Raw genomic sequence first — 21,889 nt, 5'->3', positions numbered from 1 at the left:
GGAAAATATCCTGTTTTTGTTATATTATTGAAAATTATCTGTAGGGGAAATGATAATTCTTTAGCAAATGCTTTAATGAGAGCAACTGCAATGTCAAAAGGAGCAACAGAAGTTCTTTTTAAAGAAGAAAGTTTACGGATTATAATTGACGATGAAATATCAGCAATTAAATTGTCATCTGAAGGAGTAGTTAAACTTACTGGAGGATCCCTGGGTGGAAGAGGGGGGTAAGACTGCACAATTGAAGCAAAATGGGAATTTAAATCATTCGCAGTTTTCTCTAGAGGCTCCTCCTTCATGAAGTCAACTGGTTGAGAACTTTTGCCAGTCAGACTTTTTACTTTACTAAAAAACTGCGACGGCTTGGACTCCAAAAGATGGTCAACTTCATTTTCATAGTAATTTGCTTGTGCCTTTTTGATTTTCCATTTTATTTGGGTTGCCAACTGTTTTGCTTGGTTCACTTGACCTTTTCGTATTAGGTGCAAATTATGTTTTATCAGTTGCTTTATTTTTGAATTTACGTATGGTTTATCACTAGAACAGAATTTAGTCTTACGTTCGGGAAAGCACTCGAGAAATTTTGAATTTACCTTATTATGGAATTCTTCTACTTGGGAATCCAAGTCTTTAGCTGAAGAGACCGCGATCCAGTTTTCTCCCGTTATCCAGTCACCGAATTGCAGCAAACCATGGTCAGTGATCGGCCTTGAAGAAACTTCGGTTACTGAATATTTAATTTTTACTTTTTCCAAGGGGTTCCACTGTAACATATAATGATAACTTCCACCAAGTGGTGCTAGTTTACTTGTATTCTGGTAATATTCCGAGAGAGTGGTCAGGATTACATCCAGAGAAGTATTCCGCTTAGTTGTTGGGAAATCGACTAGAGTTTTGAGTCTAAGGGACCTGGCCAGCGATTTGCTATCAAGTTCGTTAGCATCTCCTAGCATTACTACTCCAAAATATGGGTGAGTTCTCTGGACGTAATCTGTTGATTCCTGCAGCTTCTCCCAAAAAGCTTTTCTTGCTGCAGCTGGCTGACCAGGTGAATAATAGAAAACGCACACTGCTACGGCAGAGATCGGCCTAACGGCATGTCTATCTACACAATTAAAAATTATTCTCATGACGAAAGAGCTGAGTTTTGTCACAACAATTTGGTCTGAAAATTTATTTTTTAGATGAAACAGTTTGATGCGGATTTCACAAATGAGATTTAGGTCCGAACTTTATTTGGACTAAGTGAAAATTATGCTGAAATCAATAGTAGCGTAACACTTTTGGGTACGTTTCGCATCAGACATACTTCGTTTTTCTATACGCCAAAGACGTCTGCGATTGCCGCTTGCTCAAACTCTGATAATCTCCTGAGAATTGACGGAGTTTCACACTGTCTGAGGGTGAAAGAAGATGAGAAGCTAATTGAAGTTAGTTGATAGTATCAAGAAATGTTTGGTGTTTGGTTGTATAGCTGAATGATAATAATATCTTGGATGTGTAATTTTTTACCTTATATGATACACTCTGTGAAATGAAGGAGAGAACATTAACCAGTCCGCAAAACAATAAGTAGCCCATTCCTCCATTTATTGGAGGACTTGGTGAATTTATTCCGTTTTTATAAAATGCCTCTTGCTGAACAAATTTGCAAGCAATAAATGTGGTATTCTGGATTGGAATTTGTAAAACTTTTGTGTAACAAAAAAAGCAATAGCACTCACTCTGGTGCACCACCTATGTAAAGTGTTGCTTCGAATGGACCAAATTCTTCGCCATCCTTTAGATCTAGTAGAATTGATTCTTGGTTTACTGTAAATCTTACATGGTATTCATTATAGTCAATCCAAACTTGCTGCCATTCACCACTATTTAAATCCCTGCTGGATTTGACAGTAACGCTTCTCTGCACTCCATTAAGTGAAAATTCAAGAGTCAATTCATCTGAAGAGAGAAGAGAACAAGCTTTAAAAAAGAGGGTGCTGTAATGGAGGAGGAAAGAAACAAAATTTTATTAAGTGATTTCACCAAAGGGCTCAACTGCATGTGTCAAAATGAGGATCTACCCTTCCTGCCCTACTAAGCCTATTTATCAACACAAATAATGTGAAAGCTGTTTACGTTACATTTATTTTATTTTTTTTAATAGGCAGAACAAACCCGTTACTAATTTAACGAAAATTCTTTTTTTTATAGAAATAGAGTGAGATTCAAAATTAAAATTTGCAAAAATCACCAAGGCAAAGAGTAGGCAGTAGCTTATAGAGGCTTATCTAGACATTGTCATAAGCTTTACTCAAAATAATGCAACATAAGCTTGAAATCTTGAGTATCTGTCTTCATCAAAGAAGAGAGAGATAGATAGAAAGGAAGAATTGTGAAGACGTAATTATGTCTTCAAAAGAAAAATAGCCAGATTGGTAAGCAAAGAAAGCTCTCTAGCATAAAGTTCCTTGAAACTAGATGTCGAGACTTATATGATTTCTAAATACTTTCTCAAATATTACTGAACATAAGTTTTACACACTCAATATCCTTACATACAATATATTCTATATACTTCACAGTTTTTATCCAATCGATGAAATCATCCTTTTTCAAATATTTAAGGTTAGTAAACAACATAACAAAACAATCAGTAAAAACATATTCAAAAATATGACCCAGGAAATTAGCATAAAATTTTCAAGAAGAAATGTATTATTAAGTAAATGACTGTTACAAAACTACTTCAAATAATAGATAACTGCAATAAAGGTTGTCCAGCAATTTTAGAATGATTGCTATCTTATGCTGGTAGAGATCAGCTAAAATGTTAAATGTTATACGTGAAATGTTAAATGTTATAGGTTACGTTACATATTGACAATTTCCAATCCCTTAAACGTGTTTACTAAATTTGAAAGAAGCAACTGGTAAAAACTAACCATTGAAAAATAAAACTCTAAAATACGGGTGTTTCGGATGAAGCATGGCTTGATATAAGAGGATACCCGATTCGCTTGATGTTCTGAAACTAAACGCTAAATCACCAGTCCTCCATCCTGGAACTTCCATGTAAGAATCTGAGGATTTAAAAGTGACTACATATTGTTGAGTATCTGAAACAGAAAGAAAAGGTTTATTCTTCCTTAAACATGGTGAAAATCAGGGACATACTTAATTATTCGCAACTTCATAGGTCTAATATTGAAGCAGTTAGTTTTGTTAAAAATAAAAATAAATAAATGGTACTAGAAGGCCTAAAACAGCGCTTAAAAAATGCTTTTTAACATCACTGGGACACACAGTTCTAACTTTTTTTTGGGGGGGGGGGGTGAATTTGGAAGAAGTTTTGGGGCCGGTACATGTCCAGTATTTACTCTTTTTATCGATTTTTCTCACGAATTTGAACCCATGAAAAATTAAAAGCTATTAGTCAGTAGTCTGAATAATATAGTCATAATTACTTTAGCAACAGTCTTGAGGTGTGTAGGCTATTCATAGTCACACATTTTTGCTTCTTAGGAATAATTTGTTGTTTGTGTAATAAAACAAAATTTTAGTTTACTCACAATCCTTGTAGTCAGCATTCATGGAAACATATGGCTTGTTACAAATAGAATATTTCAAGTCCCAAAAATAAAATAAAGTAACTATCATACAAAAGTCCAAAGGTCCCAAACAAGATCTCAATTTATGAGAGTCAAGGGGCCAACTTTTATCCAGAATTAAACACGAGCTGAGGGCTAAAGCTGCCAATCAAAGTGATACATACCTACCGAAAAAGGGGCCTAGATTAAAACCTTTACGAAGCTGACTTTTTCCGAGCCAATATAATAATAGGCTAGTAATCATACATACAAGTGCCAAATTGGTCATCTTTTGAATTACTGCTTTAAGTTCGAGATTTAAGTGTTCAATAACATATTAACATCACGTGAAAGAGAACAACTCCATGACGAAAATTGACTTGTATATATATATATATATATATATATATATATATATAAATGCTGTTTAAGTGACACTTTGGGATGAATTTGCATTTTATAAAGGTCAAATTTTAGTAGAAAGAGAGGAGGATGCTCGAAATTAGATAGTGATTTTGTTTAATATATAATTTTATTGACGTTTAAATTTGAATTGTTTCACATTTCTATTGTTAAATGATAGCAACAGAAGGAAACAAGCCAGACATATAAAGTGATTTTGGAAGGAAAAAAACCAAGAAGGATGAATTCACCTCCTGACTTCTACTAGTATTAACGTGTTAAAAAGAAGTCGTAATCATTCCGTTTTTACAACTAATGCTGAAGTCACTTTTGGTAGACCTTCTGGAGGCCTCGCGTGCATTGTTAAGAATAACCTGAGTTTGCTCTCTCCAGTGTGTTTTCACAGTGATAAATTCATCCTTGCGGTTCGGTTTGGTAATACTGTGCTGATAAATGTGTATCTCCCGTGTAACAAAAAAACTATTTCCACTTTAAACGCGCATATGAAAGCCTCGGCAAATCTTAAGGCTATTCTTGCGTCTATTGTGTCAACTGGGTATGATTTCATAGTGGTTGGTGACTTCAACACAGATATTACAAGTCAGTCAGTTTGATCCGATGTAGTCCTTGATGCTTTTTCTGCTTATAAAATAGTCGAGAAAAGTGTTGATTATTCATATATTCACCAATCTCGAAGTTTGTCTAATATTGACCATGCAGTTTCCTCGCCAAATATTAATGTATCGACTGTTCTTGTTCATGATGACTATCGTGATATTGACCACCTCCCGATTTTGTTCTCTGATTCACTAGGCGCTTCCCGTTCTACTAGACCATTTACACAAAGTTCTTAGTGGTTTCACAGGAATAATTGAAGTAGAGCTAATTTTGCACTTTATATTACTACGTTGTCCGCGTTATTGGGTTCTATAAAAGTTCCTTACCATTTGCTTCAAGTTACTGACCGTTTCTCAAATGATAAGCAGTCTCTAAATGAATATTATGATAAAATAATATGGTGCTTAAGACAAGCAGAGGCGACTGCTGTTCCTCTAGAAAAGATTAAAGTTAAAACTAGAAAACCAGAATGGGTTTTGGACCCAGAATTAAAAGTTGTAAGGAATAAAGCTAAGTTTTGGCTATGAATATGGGCGTCTTGCGGTCGGCCAAATCGAGGATTTGTCTTCGATCTGAAGCAAAGTACCGAGCGTGCTTATAAAAAACGTTTACGGCAGTCTAGGGTATGTGGTTTTGATTTTCCTGCGTCGAGAAAGGAGTGGTCTCATGTTTTGAATTCGGATAAGCTTAGTAGTGATTTTTCCGGAAGTCCTTTAGCAATTCATACTTGGGTGTCGTATTATAATGATATTTTCGGCAAGATGAACCGGGAAGTTGAAAATCTTTTTAGTAACCTTCTTGAGTCGTGCTTGCCTAATCGTATTTCTCAGTGTAATGTATTATCAGTTTCTACTGTTGATATTGGTCAAGCTATTAAGAACATGCAATCTAGCTCTGTTGATCAAGACGGAATTCCGTCTTATCATCTAAAAGTAGTTTGCCCAAGTTTGATAGATCACCTTCAGCTACTGTTTCAGATGTGTTTATCTACTTCTATGGTTCCCGACGGTTTTCTCTGTGGCACAGTCAACTCGGTTTTGAAGCGTGGAAAAACTTCGTCAGAGTGTAGTTCTTATCGACTAATTACTGTTTCCTGCACTTTTGGCAAAGTTTTTGAATATATTCTTCTCCTTTTCATTTCAGAAAATGTTAATTTTGGTGAAAACCAGTTTGGCTTTCAAAAAAGGCTGGGATGTCAGCACGCCCATCGTGTGATAGCTTCCCTCCTGTTGCAATCTGTTAATGATAGATCTCCTCTTCTTATCTATGCTCTTGATCTTTCGAAAGCTTTCGATAGTATAGTCCACTCACATGCACTCTATTCCTTTTTTTCCAACAATATTAACCTTTCTATTGTTGTTTTGTTACGGCACTGGTATTCTAACTCTTTTATTCAGGTAAACTGTAATGGAGTAGTTTCCGATTCAAAGGTGTTTCTTCGGCGCGGGGTCCTTCAAGGTGGTGTGCTTTCTCCAACTATTTTTAAGTTATGTATTGCTCCTATCCTTTCATCCTTGCCATCGACTTTCATTTCTGATGGAATTGATGTCTCGTATCTTGCTTATGCGGACGATGTTTTCCTTGTCAGTCGTTCTACGGCTGGGCTCTCGCATTCTGTCAGCTGGATCTCAGACCAGTTTAGACGCATTGGGCTTATGTTGAACGTTGATAAGTGCGAATATGCTTCCTTTACTTCGAGTGCGAGTCTCCCTCTTAACTGTGTTTTTTTCTTAACTGTGGCTTGGTCTTCACATTACCAATAATCTCAAAACACTTCGGGCTCTGACAGTTTCTAATGCCAAAAAAAATTCAGATAGGATATTTAAAAATTGTTGCAAATAGAGGGAGGTACAATAGAACAGCGCTTGGGAAATTATATTCTTCATTTTGCGATCAGTATATTCTTTTTTTATCTGGTTTTCTTACAATTCTGAAGCCTAAAGATCTGAATTCTATCCGGACTTATTAATTTAAATTTTCTCGGTACCTTTTGTGCCTCCCTCCGTGGTTCCGGAACCGGCACCTATTATCGCGATTCGGCCTCCCCTGATTTACGGGAAAAATTGACTGTGTTTGCGGGAAAGCTGTCGTTATCTGCAGGTCTTACTGCGCACCATAATTTACGTCGTTTTATGTAAATAATTGTTAAGTGTGCGAGTTTGCTTTTTTGTTGTTTTTTTTTTTTGTTTTTTTTTTGGTTTTGTTTTTTTGTTCTTGATGTACTCCGCTTCTTTTTTATAGTAGGTACTAAATAAATTATTATTATTATAGGCTACTTACTAGCTTCCACACACTCAAGTGGCCCAAGGGTAATTCTACCATCGGCAGAAGGGCTCAGCTTCTTTGGCTGAAGAGCAAATATTTCAGTAATGCCAAGTTCCTGTGGTCGGGTGAGATAACCTTCATCTGATCGCCACTTATTCTCATTGCCATCACAATTACAAAATAACCCTGGATGAGCGCACTTCCTGTCAGCTGTAATCAAATAATCCCACATTAACGATATACCTTTGGCTGTCTTTGAAGTGGTTAAAGCTTTGATTTTGTAAGCGATAAATTTTCGTATTATAAGATTACATGTTGTTCAAATCAAATAAAGTATAATGATATCGGTTTTGTGTTTACAAAAATAATATATATTCAAAATAAAGCTGTTTTTAAATTAATTAGGATTCTTACTATCCACCTTGCATAGAAAAAAAAAGATAAAAAAAACTGTACAGGAAAATCGGGCTTCAGGTCCGTACTTGGGGCCCTCCAAATATACAGATACAAATCCATGCATGATTTTGATTGCAACCCGACAGTTATAGTCAGAAACCATTTCACCAACAGGCTAAAAACCCGGGTGGAACTTTATTTCATCGATCATGTTCAGCTTGTTATCTGTTAGAACCGCCCACATCTGCAGTGGCGCAGTGGGCTAAAACCTCTTTACCTGTAGGCATCTGAACGTAATATTTTATAGCCCAAAGACAAACATTTAATTGCTCCTTTTTATAACAAATAAAATTGAATTAGTAAAATTTGAATAGTATAATTTTTGTTTCATTTCAATGCTGTAATAAATGGAAAAGAGAATATTTGTAATATAATTCGCTTTCAGTGAAGCGCCAATCACGCAGTAAGTTTTAGATTTTTACAGACAGGGAAGGAGGATTTAAAGTGAAACATCTCATCGTAAAACTCATCTAATAACGGACTTGAAGCAAAACAGTGGTTCGCTTTGGATGCGTGAGCTAATTGCCTATAGGCAGTTAGATTGCCTCTGCATCACCTTGTCAACGTAGCGTTAATCAGCTATGCAAGGGTAATGTGATGTAAATTATGCAAATAAGGTACAAAATTTTCCTGGGGTTCTGACTATAACTGACAAAGTAACATGTTGATCTTTTGACTTAAATTTTATTGGACTATAATCATATATCGAGACCCTTAGCCTTAAGGCTGAACGTATAATGTCACCCTTGGAGGTGAATCTTTTAATATCTATGACCCTTTTGATTAAATCGGCTGTTTGAAAATTTCGAAGTGAAATCCATGTACGACCTAAAGGACCATGGGCACACAAAGTTGGCTGGGTGTCCTCCAACTCGTTTTCTAGAAATTTAAAAAGGGTGGTAGATGTCAAAAATATACAGTCGAATCACTCCTTTCTCCGATCATTCGTCCAACTTTTGAGAGCTACATTCCATACAAACAAAGCGGGAAATCAAAACTTGCAAGTTGTCATAGGCAGCGCAATAGTGCTGCTTAACTAAAGACAGATATGGATTTAATGTATTTTAATAATATATATATTTTTTTTAACGAGGCCACTTCGTATGGAACGAGTTGTCGTAGAAACTTCAAAAGAGGCCCATTACATTGAAAATTGAAAGCTTTAGTATTCTTTATAAGAGTCGAAAATGATTAAAGGACAAAAAGCCTCCTAGCCCCGCCTTTTTTTAGCCACTGCCTTCTCCCTCAGCCCCGGAAGACATCCGATCAACATTTTTATATAGCCAATTTGTTAAAATAGTCCAAAAGTCTAATAAACTATGCTTCCAGGGCTGACATGACCCCAACAGCCCTAAGGGCCAGGGCTGTAAATTATGTAAGTGGCAAATGGTTTCCATATAGATTTATTATTGGGAAGGTGACAAGTTTTTTCATCTTGGCTGTCCGAAAAGGTTAAGGATATTAAGGCAAAAATTTCAAAGAATGCTGAACGAAATTTTTAATTAAACAAAAAACCATCCCTTGCATCCAGGTTGTCAAAAGACATCTGCAATATCTAAGAAATGGCTGAGGGCATTAAGTTAAAAGTTTCAAGGTATAAATTAGAAGGATGCTGAACCATATCAAAAGAAACAGTCTATCCAGGCTTTTAAAAGATCGTATCTGCCTTATCTTACGAACGACTAAGAGCATTAAGTTCAAACTTTTAGGAAAAGTTAAGGTAATTACTGAACTGAGTAAGAATGTGCATCCAAGTTGTCAAAATAGAGCATCTGCAACAGCTCAGGGAGGGCTAAGGGCAATGAGATGAAACTTTCAGGGAATGTTGAACTAAAGCAAAATACCCCATGTGCATCCAGATTTTATATAATCTTAGGGATGTCGAAGGGTATTTAGTTGGGACTTTCAGTTTTTAAGGAGGATGTTGAATTAAACTAAAGGACATTAAATGAATCCATGTTGTCAAAAGAGCTTATCCATAATATTCATGGGCGCCCATAAGCAGAATTCCAGGGGGGGGCAAACCTTGTCGAATTGGTACTTTTAATGCTATATAATAGAAATCTCGGAACAAAAATATAAAAACAAGGCAGCATCATTCAGCCAGGGGGGGGGGGAGCCCCCCCCCCCATATGGGCGCCCCTGAGAATATTTCAGGGATGGCTAAGGGTATTGAGTAAAAACCTTCAGGGAATGTTGACTAAAATTAAAGGACACAATATGCATTTAGGTTTTCAAAAGGGCGTGTCTGCAGAATGTCAAGAACGGCAAAGAGAAGTAGTTTTGAAACTTTCATGGCATGTTGAGTGGGATATTGAACTAAACCAAAAGACATTACAAATGGTGCTTAAATCGTTGCCAAAGAGTGTATCTGCAATATTTCGTTAACGGTTCTAAGTAGAAACTGTCAGTGCATGTTGAACTAAATCAAAAGACACTATGAGCTTCCAGGCTGCCAAAACGCCTTTAATAACAATATCTCAGGAACGAAAAAAAAGCATTAACTTGAAACTATAAGGGAATATTGAGGCTAATAATGAACTAAATCAAAAGACTGTGCATCCAGGCTATTTAAAAAGTAATACTGGACAGAGGGATTAAGTAAACTTTAAATTTTGTAAGGGGGGGGGGGAATCAAGAGGAGCTCGCCAAGGATAATAAGTTCTTAGACATAAATATTATTGTATAGATTCTTATTGAAAATATTGTTGTTGTTTTTCTACTTAAAATTTTTGAACAAGAAGACGTCTCAATTAAAGTTTCAGAACTGCCTCAACCGCAAAAACATCTGGCTGTTTTGATTCTTGACGTGCCATTTATAAACTTATTTTCTTTACAAGAAACAAGAACTCTTTTTAATAAAATAGCTCAAAATGAATTTATTTAAACAAACAAGCAGTTAACATAAAACATATAACAATAAGATTCTTATAATAAAATGATCAACCAATATTAGTCTATATTCCAAGTCGTGACAGGAGGGGGATCGTATCAGCTTTATAGAAGACAAAGATTATGCTGATGTTTGATCCATTTACTTGAATAATAAAGTAGTAAGACGCAAATGTTTCATTTTGGCTAGTTTAGCATCCACCACAACGAGCCCTCAAATTTTCCAGTTTATACACCAAGCCTCTCCTAAGATATAGCTGATACATCCTTTTGGCAACCTGAATGCAGACGGCGTATTGTGATTCAGTTCACCTTACCCCCTCAGTATTTCCTGAAAATGTCATTCAAGATTATATAGTAGAGTTATATTTACAATTTGTTGCAAAACATTTTCTAGGATAAAAATTAGCAAGCTTGGATGTGAAGAAAGATTTGTTTTGTGAGGAAGAATCAGCGACAGTACTAAAAGGATTAAGAAATAAAAAGGCTCCAGGTGCTGATAGTGAGGTAAATGAGTTTCTTAAATATGGTGGCTCTGAGGTTAGAAATAAGTTACTGAAGATTATGAATATGATTTTTGAAAAAGGGAAGGAACCAATGATTTTAGGCCTTAATTAAACCACTGTATAAGAAAGGTGATAAGAGTGAGTGTGGTAATTATCGAGGCATTAGTCTGATCTCTGTAGGTAGGAAATTACTTAGTAATATGATACTTTTTATACTGAGAGATGCTGTAGACAAAGTTTTAAGAGAAGAACAGTGCGGTCTTAGAAAAGGTAAAGGTTTTTTACCAAATTTTCACTCTTAGGTTAATAATTGAGAAGTGCCTGGGTTATCAAACACCTTTGTTCCTCAGTTTTATAGATTATGAGCAAGCGTTTGATTCTATAGATAGGAGAGCTTTAGCAATGTCTTATCCTTGTATGATATACCAGATAAACACATTAAACTGATTAGTGCTATGTATAAAAATAACACTACTTCAGTTAAGGTAGGAAATGAGGTTTAGCACCTGTTTTTGAATTAAATCAGGAGCTAAGCAGGGTTTTGTTCCCCCTTTATATGGATCTATTTGATGGACTTTGTCTTAAAGAGCACAGGAAAGGCAATGGGAGACCACGGAATCCAGTAGGGAGGAAAAACTCTCCTGGACTGAGATTATGCTGATGAGTTAAGCATCCTAGAGGAAAATGTGAGCAAAATGAATGAACTTTTTGAGGTTTTGCCAGTTCACAGTCCTAGAATATGTTTAAAAATTAATGTTAAGAAGACTAAGTCACCAAGGCTAGGAATAAGTGAAGATGAAAAGGTGACGTTGAGTAACGAAAATATTGATCAGGTGCGCAGCTTCAATTACCCTGGTAGTATTATTAGTAAAGACGATGGTAAAGCAGTGAAGATATTAAAAGTAGAATAGCCAAGCCTCAGGGTATATTTTCACAGTTAAAAAATAAGTTTGGAAGACTAGGAAGATACTTCTGCAAGCCAAGATTAGAATATTGGAAGCTACAGTGATGACAGTGGTTAAATATGGCTCTGAAGCATGTGCACTCCTAAAAGCGGATGAAGATTTGCCAGATGTTTTTCAGAGAAATTGCCGACAGACAGTTTTGGGTATCCGGCTGACTGACCGTATTTCAAACAGTAGGCTGTACGAAAATGTATAATGAAAGAAAGGTTGAGATGGCTAGGGCACGTTCTGCGGATGAAGGATGACATATTGCTGAAGATTGCCCTTTTCGGCTAACCGTCTAAAGCTAAGCGGAAAGCAGGTCGTCCTCGTCTGGGTTTGGAGGATGTCACAAAGAAAGATTTAAAGGAAATGGGAACTTTATGAGAGGGTGAAAAGAGGGGGGCTTTGAATAGATTGGGATCAAGGAGGAGCGTGCGTGCATAGCTGTGTTGGCCTCAGGTGGCTTGGTGCTTCAGTGAGTTGTTAGCAGTACTAGTAGTAGAATCTTAATTCTTAAATTTAAAAAAAAACATACAAACAATCTTTTTATTTACCAATACAAAAACAGCACAAATTGAAAACATACAGAAATTACAATCAATAAATAAATGAGACCCTAAACAAATATATTACCACTCTAATTTGTAAACCTCGAATCGGCCTTGGGTTAAATTTTTTTATATAGTGTTGTTTATATTTTAGCACCTAAAAAGACATAGCTCGAAAAAGAAAGTTTTTCCACCCTGACGGTAGTGGTACTGACGTGTTGGTGTCCTGCCTTCCCCCTTTAGAAGGCTTAGGTGACATTCACCCTGCTCCTTCTTGTGGCTTTTTAATTTTCTCTGAAAAACTTCTTTTTTTGGAAAAAAGTTTCTTTAATTAAAAAACAAAACGAAAACATTTACTAAAAACAAAACATATTTAAATTTTTTCTCTTTCATTACTTAAATAAATCCAAAATTTCTGATAGTTCTAGGAATGACTATTCGTATAAACTAAACAGTCAGTCTAATTTCATTAATTATTTTGAGTAATGATGGTTACTATGGTAAGTTTCTTTCTTTTTTTGTTGTTGTTGTTGTTTCAATGGAATAAAAATGACATTCAAGTGGCTTAGAGGTTTTGAGAAGGAGGGAAGGGGACGTGTAACACCTCTCTAATTTTTTAACCTTGGTTAGCATTGAAATATAATTTTTGTTGTTGTACTGTTCTCAATTTTATGACAAACAAAAACACGCTGCCTGAAATAAAGATTGTTTTCAGTAAAGGGCAAATGACTGCTTGGCCTTTAGGAGGATTAGGTGACGTTAGACCTATTTCTATTTATGGTAATTTTAGTTGGTGTTCAGTTTGACTTGATTATTCAATGTGATTTCTGCTCACTTGGGGTGTAATTATTCACTGAAAATGTTTCTGTTCGTTATGGGTGTCACTTATTATTTAACTTTATTTTTGCTCGTCTTTACTTTAATATAGCTCTTTACTCTTCTTTGAAAAACAACTGTTTTTAGATTTTGTCCCTCCACATTTTTTATTGTTATTATTGATCTCCAAAGCCACTGGTTTACTTAGAATGAACATTTTGAAAATTTAGGTCTTGATCTTTTGTAAATTTATAGCTTGAAAATTTAATCTTAATTTTTCTTGAAAAGTTAGCAAAAAATAAAGAAGAACTTACTTGCACAGGGACAACGACCAGGCTTTGTGGCTCCAAGATAGTCTAATATGGCGCCAGACGATGATCTGAACCACGTGTATGAATGCAGCTCCAATGGTGCTTTATAACAATCATATCTTATATGCTGCCTACATTGGAGTGATTGTGAAATCAACGATTGCAACATATCAGGCGTAAATTCTCTATAGGTTAGCTTAATGAGGATATTTCCAGCTTTCTTGCTTCGTACTTCCTATAAAAACAAAACTAATCTAATAGTCTACTTTTATGATATTTAAATTCACAGAAAAACAAGGTTAAGTTCAAAAATTTAGGACATTATTAAGAAGAATAAACCGGGACAGCTTAGAAAATTCAAATTACCTTAGAAATATCTAACAGTGTTACTAGAGATGCACATTATAATCCCACAACGAAGCCAACTATAAAAATTTGAAATTATCTTGAAATCAAATTTTTGTTTTAAACGAAGATCAATTGGCAGATTCATAAATTTAGGAAGGAATGGGTAGTGTGAATGAGGCAATACAGGGGGAAAAAAAATACTTTAGGTTCTTGTAGTATCAAAACAAAGAATTAAAAAAAAATTCCACAATTAAGGCCAAATTAAATGCAAATATTTTGGAAATTATGGAGAATTTCCTGGTATTTGGGAAAAGCATTGTCTCAAAGGTCCCTTCCCTTTCATGCCCTGCATACTGTGCTAAATGTAGACTTATGAAGTCTACATTTATTAAATGTGGACTGCTAAATGTGGACTTATTAAGTCTATGTTTGCTAAATGAGGACTACTGAATGTGGACTTACTAACCCCACATTTGCTAAATGTGGACGGCTAAATATATGGATTTATTAAGTCAACATCTGCTAAATGTGGATTGCTAAATATGGACTTATTAAGTAAAACTGGTTTGGCAAAACGCAAAAGTTCACCAAAATACGAATTATGCAGCAATTAGTGTTCGGAAATTTCTGATTTACTTTAGGCTTCAAGTATCGGTCAAAATATCCCAGTCTTCGGACTTTTAATATAATACTACCGTTTTAGGAGTTTCTCTAAACCATTTGAACAAAATCTGAAAAATCACTGGAAATCAGGCACTTACTAAGAGGCATAGAAACACACACAAAAAACCGTTGCATACATGCTAGGCTTTGAGACTGCTTATTAAAGAATACAGTTCTGTTGTTAATCTCAAGTTCTTGAACAGCAAAATTATCTTTGGCACACAAAAGAAGAAGAAATTTTTATAGCTCTTTGATTCTAATCATAATTCATTTAGCTAATTACGTTGACAACGACAAGCGGCGTCAATTCACGAAAACTTTGAGAGGCGATGGGGGAGGGGCAAATGTATTGTCAAATATCTAAGAGGGATATTTGTCGTTTTTCCTTTTTTTCAATGAGAACACACACGAAAGGTATTTTTCAAAATATAAGGGGGACGAAAAAATCCACAGGGGCAATCCTCCTCCCAAAAAAATCAATGCCACTGGCGAAGAAAGAGGTTTTGATTCAAAATGTACTTTCCACTTTTTTGTAGTGCTTCGCCTTTAATCCTTTACTATGTTTACTATTTTTTTTTTCATGGTTTGTTTTTTAATAAGACCAGCACTTCTTCTAAATAAACTAACTTCCCACTGATTACGTGAGAATTCGAATATATTTACCATATCAGTGGGTAAGTTGTGATCAACGACTGTTTTTCTGGCTCCAGAGGGCTCAAATTGACATAGAACATGAGCTGGGGGGTGAGGTCCATTGCCATCTATATCTATTTCGTAGACACCACTTTTGTGATAGCCCAACAACGCCAATTCTTCACAAGTTCTCTTATAAAGTGCTGAAAAATGAAATCATTGCGCATCAATTTGCAAAATAGGCATGCCTCAAATCCAAAGGTGGTAGCTTGTATTATTGTTACTATTATTTTTTCCTTTTAAGAAACTTTTAACATCTTAAAGGTACAGATTTAGGAACAAGGCTTAAGAGAGAGGAGAGAAAGAGAGAGCGAGAGAGAGAGAGAGAGAGAGAGAGAGAGAACAAGGTAACTTCAAAGTTCTGTCATATAATTAGATAAAAAAAATCAGGAAAGTAAAGAGAGCGACACCAAAACAAAACACGAACAGAAGTTTTTACGACCCTTCGTAAGCCCCTACCTCTTTATGTTAACCTTGCCTTGAACCTTAGTTCCTCCAATACCTCCAGACGTCCGTAAGTAGCCTTCAATCTCCCCTCAAGTGGGCCGCAGGGTATATAACCTTCCACTCTGGTATGAGACTCGTCTGGAGGACTCTTCCGTCCTTTACGTTAAAGTTTAATTTTTTGCCCTAATTCTTTAAGATCGACTGGAAAAACATAGGGTTCTTTAATTAGAATAAGAAACATTTTAAAGCACTATAAAACTTTAACATAAAGAGTGAGGGGTAAGGGACGGGAAAGCCCTCTTATATACAGATTTATGTTCGTATTCAAGTTCGAATTTTGCTCTTAACTTTCATTAAAAAAAACCGTTTTGCTATTTCGATAAAATAACAGTTCAAAATAGGGATAAAATCCTTTTTTAATAGACAGTGTATAATAAATTTCACAAAAAATACCAGATATTTCGGTCACATATACAGTGACAGTCATCAGTAGTAAAACTTCAGTCATCAGTAGTAAAAGCCAGTTTTACTACTGATGACGGTCACTGTATATGTGACCGAAATATCTGGTATTTTTTGCGAAATTTATTATACACTGTTTATTAAAAAAGGATTTTATCCCTATTTGGAACTGTTATTTTATCGTCATGGAAAGGCAGTGTGGTCTCCGAAATTATCTACGTTTTGCTATTTATTTTTTATCTGTTTTAATAGCATGCCCAAGGTCACCCCACATGTGAGGAGGGCTACTTCTCCCTCCAACACGACTTTTTAAATCCAAATAAAACTGTTGCACAACAATGCTTCGAGCAGAAGAACTCATCAACTCTTTGCAATGTCAAGGGAGCTTTGCCGCCTCAGACCTATTCCTTTCTTCAACCTTCTTTCTTTGTATCTAATTTTAATATTTGTAAAACAATGCTTTGAGAAGAATCATCAACTCTTAAAAAGTGTAGGCCTCTAAATATTTATTAGGAGTGCGTAGGGATTTCATATATTGAAAACTGATTATCGGTTCATCTTTCAGCTTTCAAGGCGAAATCTTAAGAAAAACATTATGGATTTTACTATGGACGCCAGTAGGGGGACAATGGCCCCAGGAAATATAAAGCTATTAAACATTGTATACAAATATAAAAATGAGTTATATTACCATTAAAATATCTTTAAAGTGTTTGGAAACTGGTCTTTAGCATCTTTAATGTGGAAAAAAAAAAACTTCTGAGCCCCCCAATACTCAGTAGATTTAGCAGAATTTTTGCTCTTGACATCTCGAAGCAAAAGACACTTGGAACTGGAAAAGACATGATCATCCTTGAAATTCGTACACTTTTTCAATGAAATTCGGAACTTGGAAATGGCAATAGTGAAATAAATAATGGGGGGAGGGGTGAAGAAGTTTAGCTACACTGAAGATCTCATAGTCAACCTTTACTGCAAGACGCATTGCATTGGCAAGATAGATAGTATTCCAAAAGTAAGTTTAATGGCACGTGAAAGTCCAATACGCTGAGCTTCTGCAACACAATGACAGCAAAGGAACGTACTAGGGTCGTAACAATCAGTAACACTCCCCTGATAATGTTACAAAAAATGCTTTCTCTATTTTTAGCCGTGCAATTTGTAAGTATTGATTGTTGCCGTGCAGATTGATCGTAGAATCCCTTTTTAAGTGTATTTAAGTTCAAGTTTTAAAGCACTATCTTCGAGCTATCCTTTTATTAAAGAAGGTGATATGAAACATTTTCTTTGTATAACTTTTAAAATTAATTAATTATTTTCTCATTTGGAAACTAAAAGTAGATTATTAAAACTATAAATATTTATTTAACTAAAATATACAACATTTTGAAACAAATAAGATACTTTCATTTGGAAATGTAGAGATTGAAAGGGTAACCAATTTCAATTATCTGGGAATGATTATTGATGAAATAGTTTACATGGAAAGATCATGTGAGGCCACTTTCCATTAAAATTTCCCGAGGGACAGGTATTCTAAATAGACTAAAGTATTTTATTTCTCATGAAGCACTTAAAACTTTATATTATACTATCGTTTCTTCATATTCAGAGTATGGATGCGCTCTTTGGTCTAATTTGTTTAGTTATAATACACGTAAAATCCAACTAATACAAAATAGGGCAGTAAAAACTCTATTTTCATATTAATACTCTACAAGTGATTCATTCCGTCTGGCGAAAGTTCTAACTGTTTCTAAAATATCTAAGCTCCAAGTTACAATTTTAGTTTACTCATGTATTATTCTTTAGCACCACTTGGACTAAGACAACTTAATGTGTTTCAAACGGCTTCAGAATTTCATTCATACCCAACAACCTCATCTGAAAATAATTTACTCATATCAGAAATGCGCCACAGCCATAGAGGTGCACTGTCATTACGACATGTTGGTGTTGAGGTGTGGAACATGTTGCACAACTATATAAAGGAATCAATTTCATTAAGTTCGTTAAAAAAAAATTAAAAGATATCTTATTGAGTAAATTAAAGTCGTTTGTTTAGTTTTTTTGATTAATATTTTTAGAATAAGGTATATGCGATGATCTTTTGAAGTGACTTATTTCCTTTCATATTTGGAATATATAGAATGCTCATATATGGTTGAATTATATAGAAGAATTGATTTCGATAATTTCGTTCTGAAGAAAATACTTAAAAATATCTTATTGAGTAGATGAGGAAAGTGCTTACATTATTTGTTGTTTAGTTTTTGTGTGTTTTTTGTTTGTTTAGTTTTTCTGCTTAATGATATTAGAAAAAGGATATTTTTGTTTGATGATATTTCTGTCATTCTTTGTGATATTTTTATCAAATAAATAATTTCTTAAATCCCCGTACTGGCCGTTGATAGCCTCTGGCATGTTGGCAGTACGGGAATAAGTGTATGTATTGTTTTTTATTTTGTCAATAAATCAAGTCAAATAAATCAAAATATAAATCAAATATAAAAATAAAATAAAAAAAGTAGGTGATATGAAACATTTTCTTTATATAACTTTTAAAATTAATTAACTCATTTTATCATTTGGAAACTAGAAGTAGAATATTAAAACCATAAATATTTATTTAAATACAAACCTTAAAAATCATATTCTATGCATGGGGAGGAGACAAAAGAATTCCAGACAAACAAAGGTCATATTTAAGCGAATTCATGAATCCGGTGTTTAGAATAGGCAGATAATGAACGGGGCTCGTAGAATCAGACAGTATATTCAAGATGGAATCCACGAAAGATAATGGTCAAAATAGGCTGTTGCTTCTTACGAATGTAAAATGGCGCATGGAGACCGATGCGATCTAGCCATTAAATAACAACGAAGACCACACTGCCTTCCCATAAAACAAACAACAAAAGGTAAAACAATGAAGAGTTACTTTAAAAGGGTGGATATTTTTCTAAATGAATATTTCGGCTCTATATCTAAGAACCGTTATCAGAAAAGCACAGCTAAATATAAAATAAAGCCACAAATAAATACATGAATATCAGAGCTAAAATTAATTTAGCCTATATGTATCTAAAACATAGTAAAAAAATTACATTTATCTCTGAGATTAGTATATTTATCATCTCCCTTATCATTTCCTAAAAAGTTCCAAATTAATATACTCAGTTATTCCTGAGAAAGGCCCTTTTGACAATCCGTAGACACATAATGTGTTTTGATTTAGTTAAACACTCTACTCACTATTCTGTGAAAGACTCACTTGAATACCCTTTGTCTAGTTGGAAAGTAAAGTTCAAAATACATACCTTTGTCAATAACATATACTATATATAAACAATGAACCAATTGTCCTGAGGACTGTGGGGATGTTGACATCCTCAAAGACATAATTACTGGATCTGTCAACAATGCTGAACAAAATAACTCTCTTATAATTTTGATCAGGTGTATTTCAGGGAATGATAGGCTTGGAAGGGGGTGGGATGGTTACCATCCATTCACTTTCGACTCTTAAAAAGGGCACTAGAACTTCCCATTTCCAATAAAATAAGCCCCATTCGATCAGAAGTTTATACAACCTCCCGTTCCATAAAAATCTTATATGCCCCGGGGCATAGCTTACAACTCTTTCTCCTGACCTCTGGGGTTTTTTTTCCACCCTGAAACCATTGTTATATACTCTTTGGACTACTGTAATGAAAATTCAGAATTTCAATAGGATGCGTTTAGGGAATAGAGGATATCAAGGAGGGCGGCTAGTTGCCCTCCATCACTTGTGACTCTTAAAAAGGAACTAAAACTATATATTTCCAATCTAATGATCCTTCTCTAAAGTTCACACAACCACACCTTCCCTAAGAACTTTATATGCCCCCGGGGCATAAGTTAAAACAATTGCCCCCGGGCTCTGGAGGGTTGTGTCAACCCCGAAAACCCCTGTTATATGGCCTTTGGACAATTTTTGAACAGATGGCTGTCTCAAAATCTCTATCAGATGCATTTCGAGTAAACACGACGTGTAGCGGGGGTAGCTGCCCTCCGATGCCCTTTACTCTTAAAAAGGGCACTAGAACTTCTGATTAACATTCCAGCGAGCACCCTCCCTAGTATATACGAATATACTCTCTATAAAAACCTTATATGCCCCCAGGGCATGACTTAAAACTGTTACCCTGAGGGCCTTGGGGGGGGGGGGTTGTCATTCTCAAAGATATAGTTTCCAAACCTTTAAAATACGCTGAACAAAATGGCTATCTCTAAATTTTGATTAGACATGTTTGGGGATATGAAGGGCGTGGGGGCTGGTTGCCCTTCAATCACTTTCAAATATTAAAATGGGCACTAGCCCTTTCAATTTCCAATCGGATGAGCCCTTTTTAAAGTTTCTACGGCAACTTCTTCTATACAAAGGGTCCAGGTCTAAAAAAAAAAAAAAAAAAAAAAAAAAGCGAAAAAAAATAATTAATACATTGTGCCCACATCGCTCTTTACTTAGGCAGCGCTATTGCGCTGCCTATGATGACAAAGTCAATAAAGCTTGTTTGCCTTAATGTGAGTATCATGTTAACTTTTGGTCCATTTTATGACCAAATACCATACCTGTTTTAACTAGAGCCGCGTTTTCAGGCTCAGCGGGTTAGAACATGGGTTGTACTCGTTTAGTTTCAAGTGGGAAGGCATCAGGATATCGACTAGTCAGGACCACTATCGTCAGGACATTGACAAAATCCGTCATGTCATCGACAAAAAATCCATCAGAACATCGACAGTCATAAAATCAACACGTCATGACATCGACAGTCACAATTGCTACCGGTCAGAACATGACAGTCATAACATCGACACGTCAGTTCATCGACAGTCACAATCATTACCCGTCTGAACGTCGACAATCATAAGGTCGAAACGTCAGTTCATCGACAGTCACAATTGCTAGCCGTCAGAACGTCGACAGTCATAACATTGACGCGTCAGAACATAAATTTTTTTTTTCATAACGAAAGTCCGTCAAAACCACTAACCGTCAGAAAGTCGACAATCATAACATCGCCACGTAAATTTTTCATAGCATCTAAAATTTTAAAACTTTAGTTTTTTTGGGCTTTAGGGGGGAAAGAAATCTAGGTTAGGTTAGGTTACATATTTAATATATGCTATGCTTTACCCCCATCACCCTGGTGTGCAAATATATAGCCGAAATTTGTTTCTAAACTATTATGTATTTATTACTATTATATAAACTTATAATTTTTTTTACATAATGATAATCCGTCAGAACCACTAACCGTCAGAACGTCGACAGTCATAACATCAACACGTCATAACATATAAAAAAATTTTAGATGTTATGACTGTTGGCGTTCTGACGGATACCGATTGTGACTGTCGATGAACTGACGTGTCGATGTTATGACTGTTGACGTTCAGACGGGTAGCGATTCTGACTGTCGATAAACGGACGTGTCGATGTTATGACTGTCAACGTTCTGACGGGCAGCAATTGTGACTGTCGATGTCCTGACGTGTCGATGTCCTGACGTGTTGATGTTCTGACGGATTTTCCTTGTCGACGAAATGACGTTTAGTGCTTGTGACGGTTAGATAAAATGGCAGCACCCGGTTTCAAGTTCCTAGTTTTTCGTCTAGTTTCGTCTAGTTTCAGCGGGTTCGAAGTTTCAACCCCGTGTTTTCCTCGAGAACCCGCTTTGTGAAAACGCTTGATGCACTAGACGAGAACAACCCAGGTTCGAACCTGCTGAGCCGTCAACAACCCGTCTTCGAACACGAGTTGTGCTCGTCTAGTGCATCAAGTATTGTCACAAAGCGGGTTCTCAAGGAAAACACGGAGATTGAAACTTCGAACCCGCTGAAACTAGACAAAACTGGACCAAAAATTAGAAACTTGAAACTAGACGAGAACAACCCGTG

General features: G+C 35.6%; 1 protein-coding gene across 6 annotated transcripts in view; it reads right to left on the bottom strand.

Annotated features, from left to right (window-relative positions):
• Positions 1 to 21,889, bottom strand: part of axo (axotactin) — a 228,528-nt gene that overhangs the window by 65,510 nt on the left and 141,129 nt on the right. For all 6 annotated transcript variants that reach the window (XM_089100414.1, XM_089100418.1, XM_089100415.1 and 3 more), the window contains exons 15-19: positions 15,008 to 15,180; positions 13,337 to 13,568; positions 6,873 to 7,067; positions 2,928 to 3,101; positions 1,725 to 1,944 (exon numbers count right to left, since the gene is read on the bottom strand). In XM_089100414.1, coding sequence (XP_088956540.1) covers positions 1,725 to 1,944; positions 2,928 to 3,101; positions 6,873 to 7,067; positions 13,337 to 13,568; positions 15,008 to 15,180 — 994 coding nt within the window. The remainder of the gene's footprint in view (positions 1 to 1,724; positions 1,945 to 2,927; positions 3,102 to 6,872; positions 7,068 to 13,336; positions 13,569 to 15,007; positions 15,181 to 21,889) is intronic.

Source organism: Artemia sp. Qi Xiang Cuo, chromosome 14, assembly GCF_049724085.1.
Source record: "Artemia sp. Qi Xiang Cuo chromosome 14, ASM4972408v1, whole genome shotgun sequence".
NCBI classification, from domain to species: Eukaryota; Metazoa; Arthropoda; class Branchiopoda; order Anostraca; family Artemiidae; genus Artemia; species Artemia sp. Qi Xiang Cuo.
This window is presented reverse-complemented; position numbering and strand designations above follow the sequence as displayed.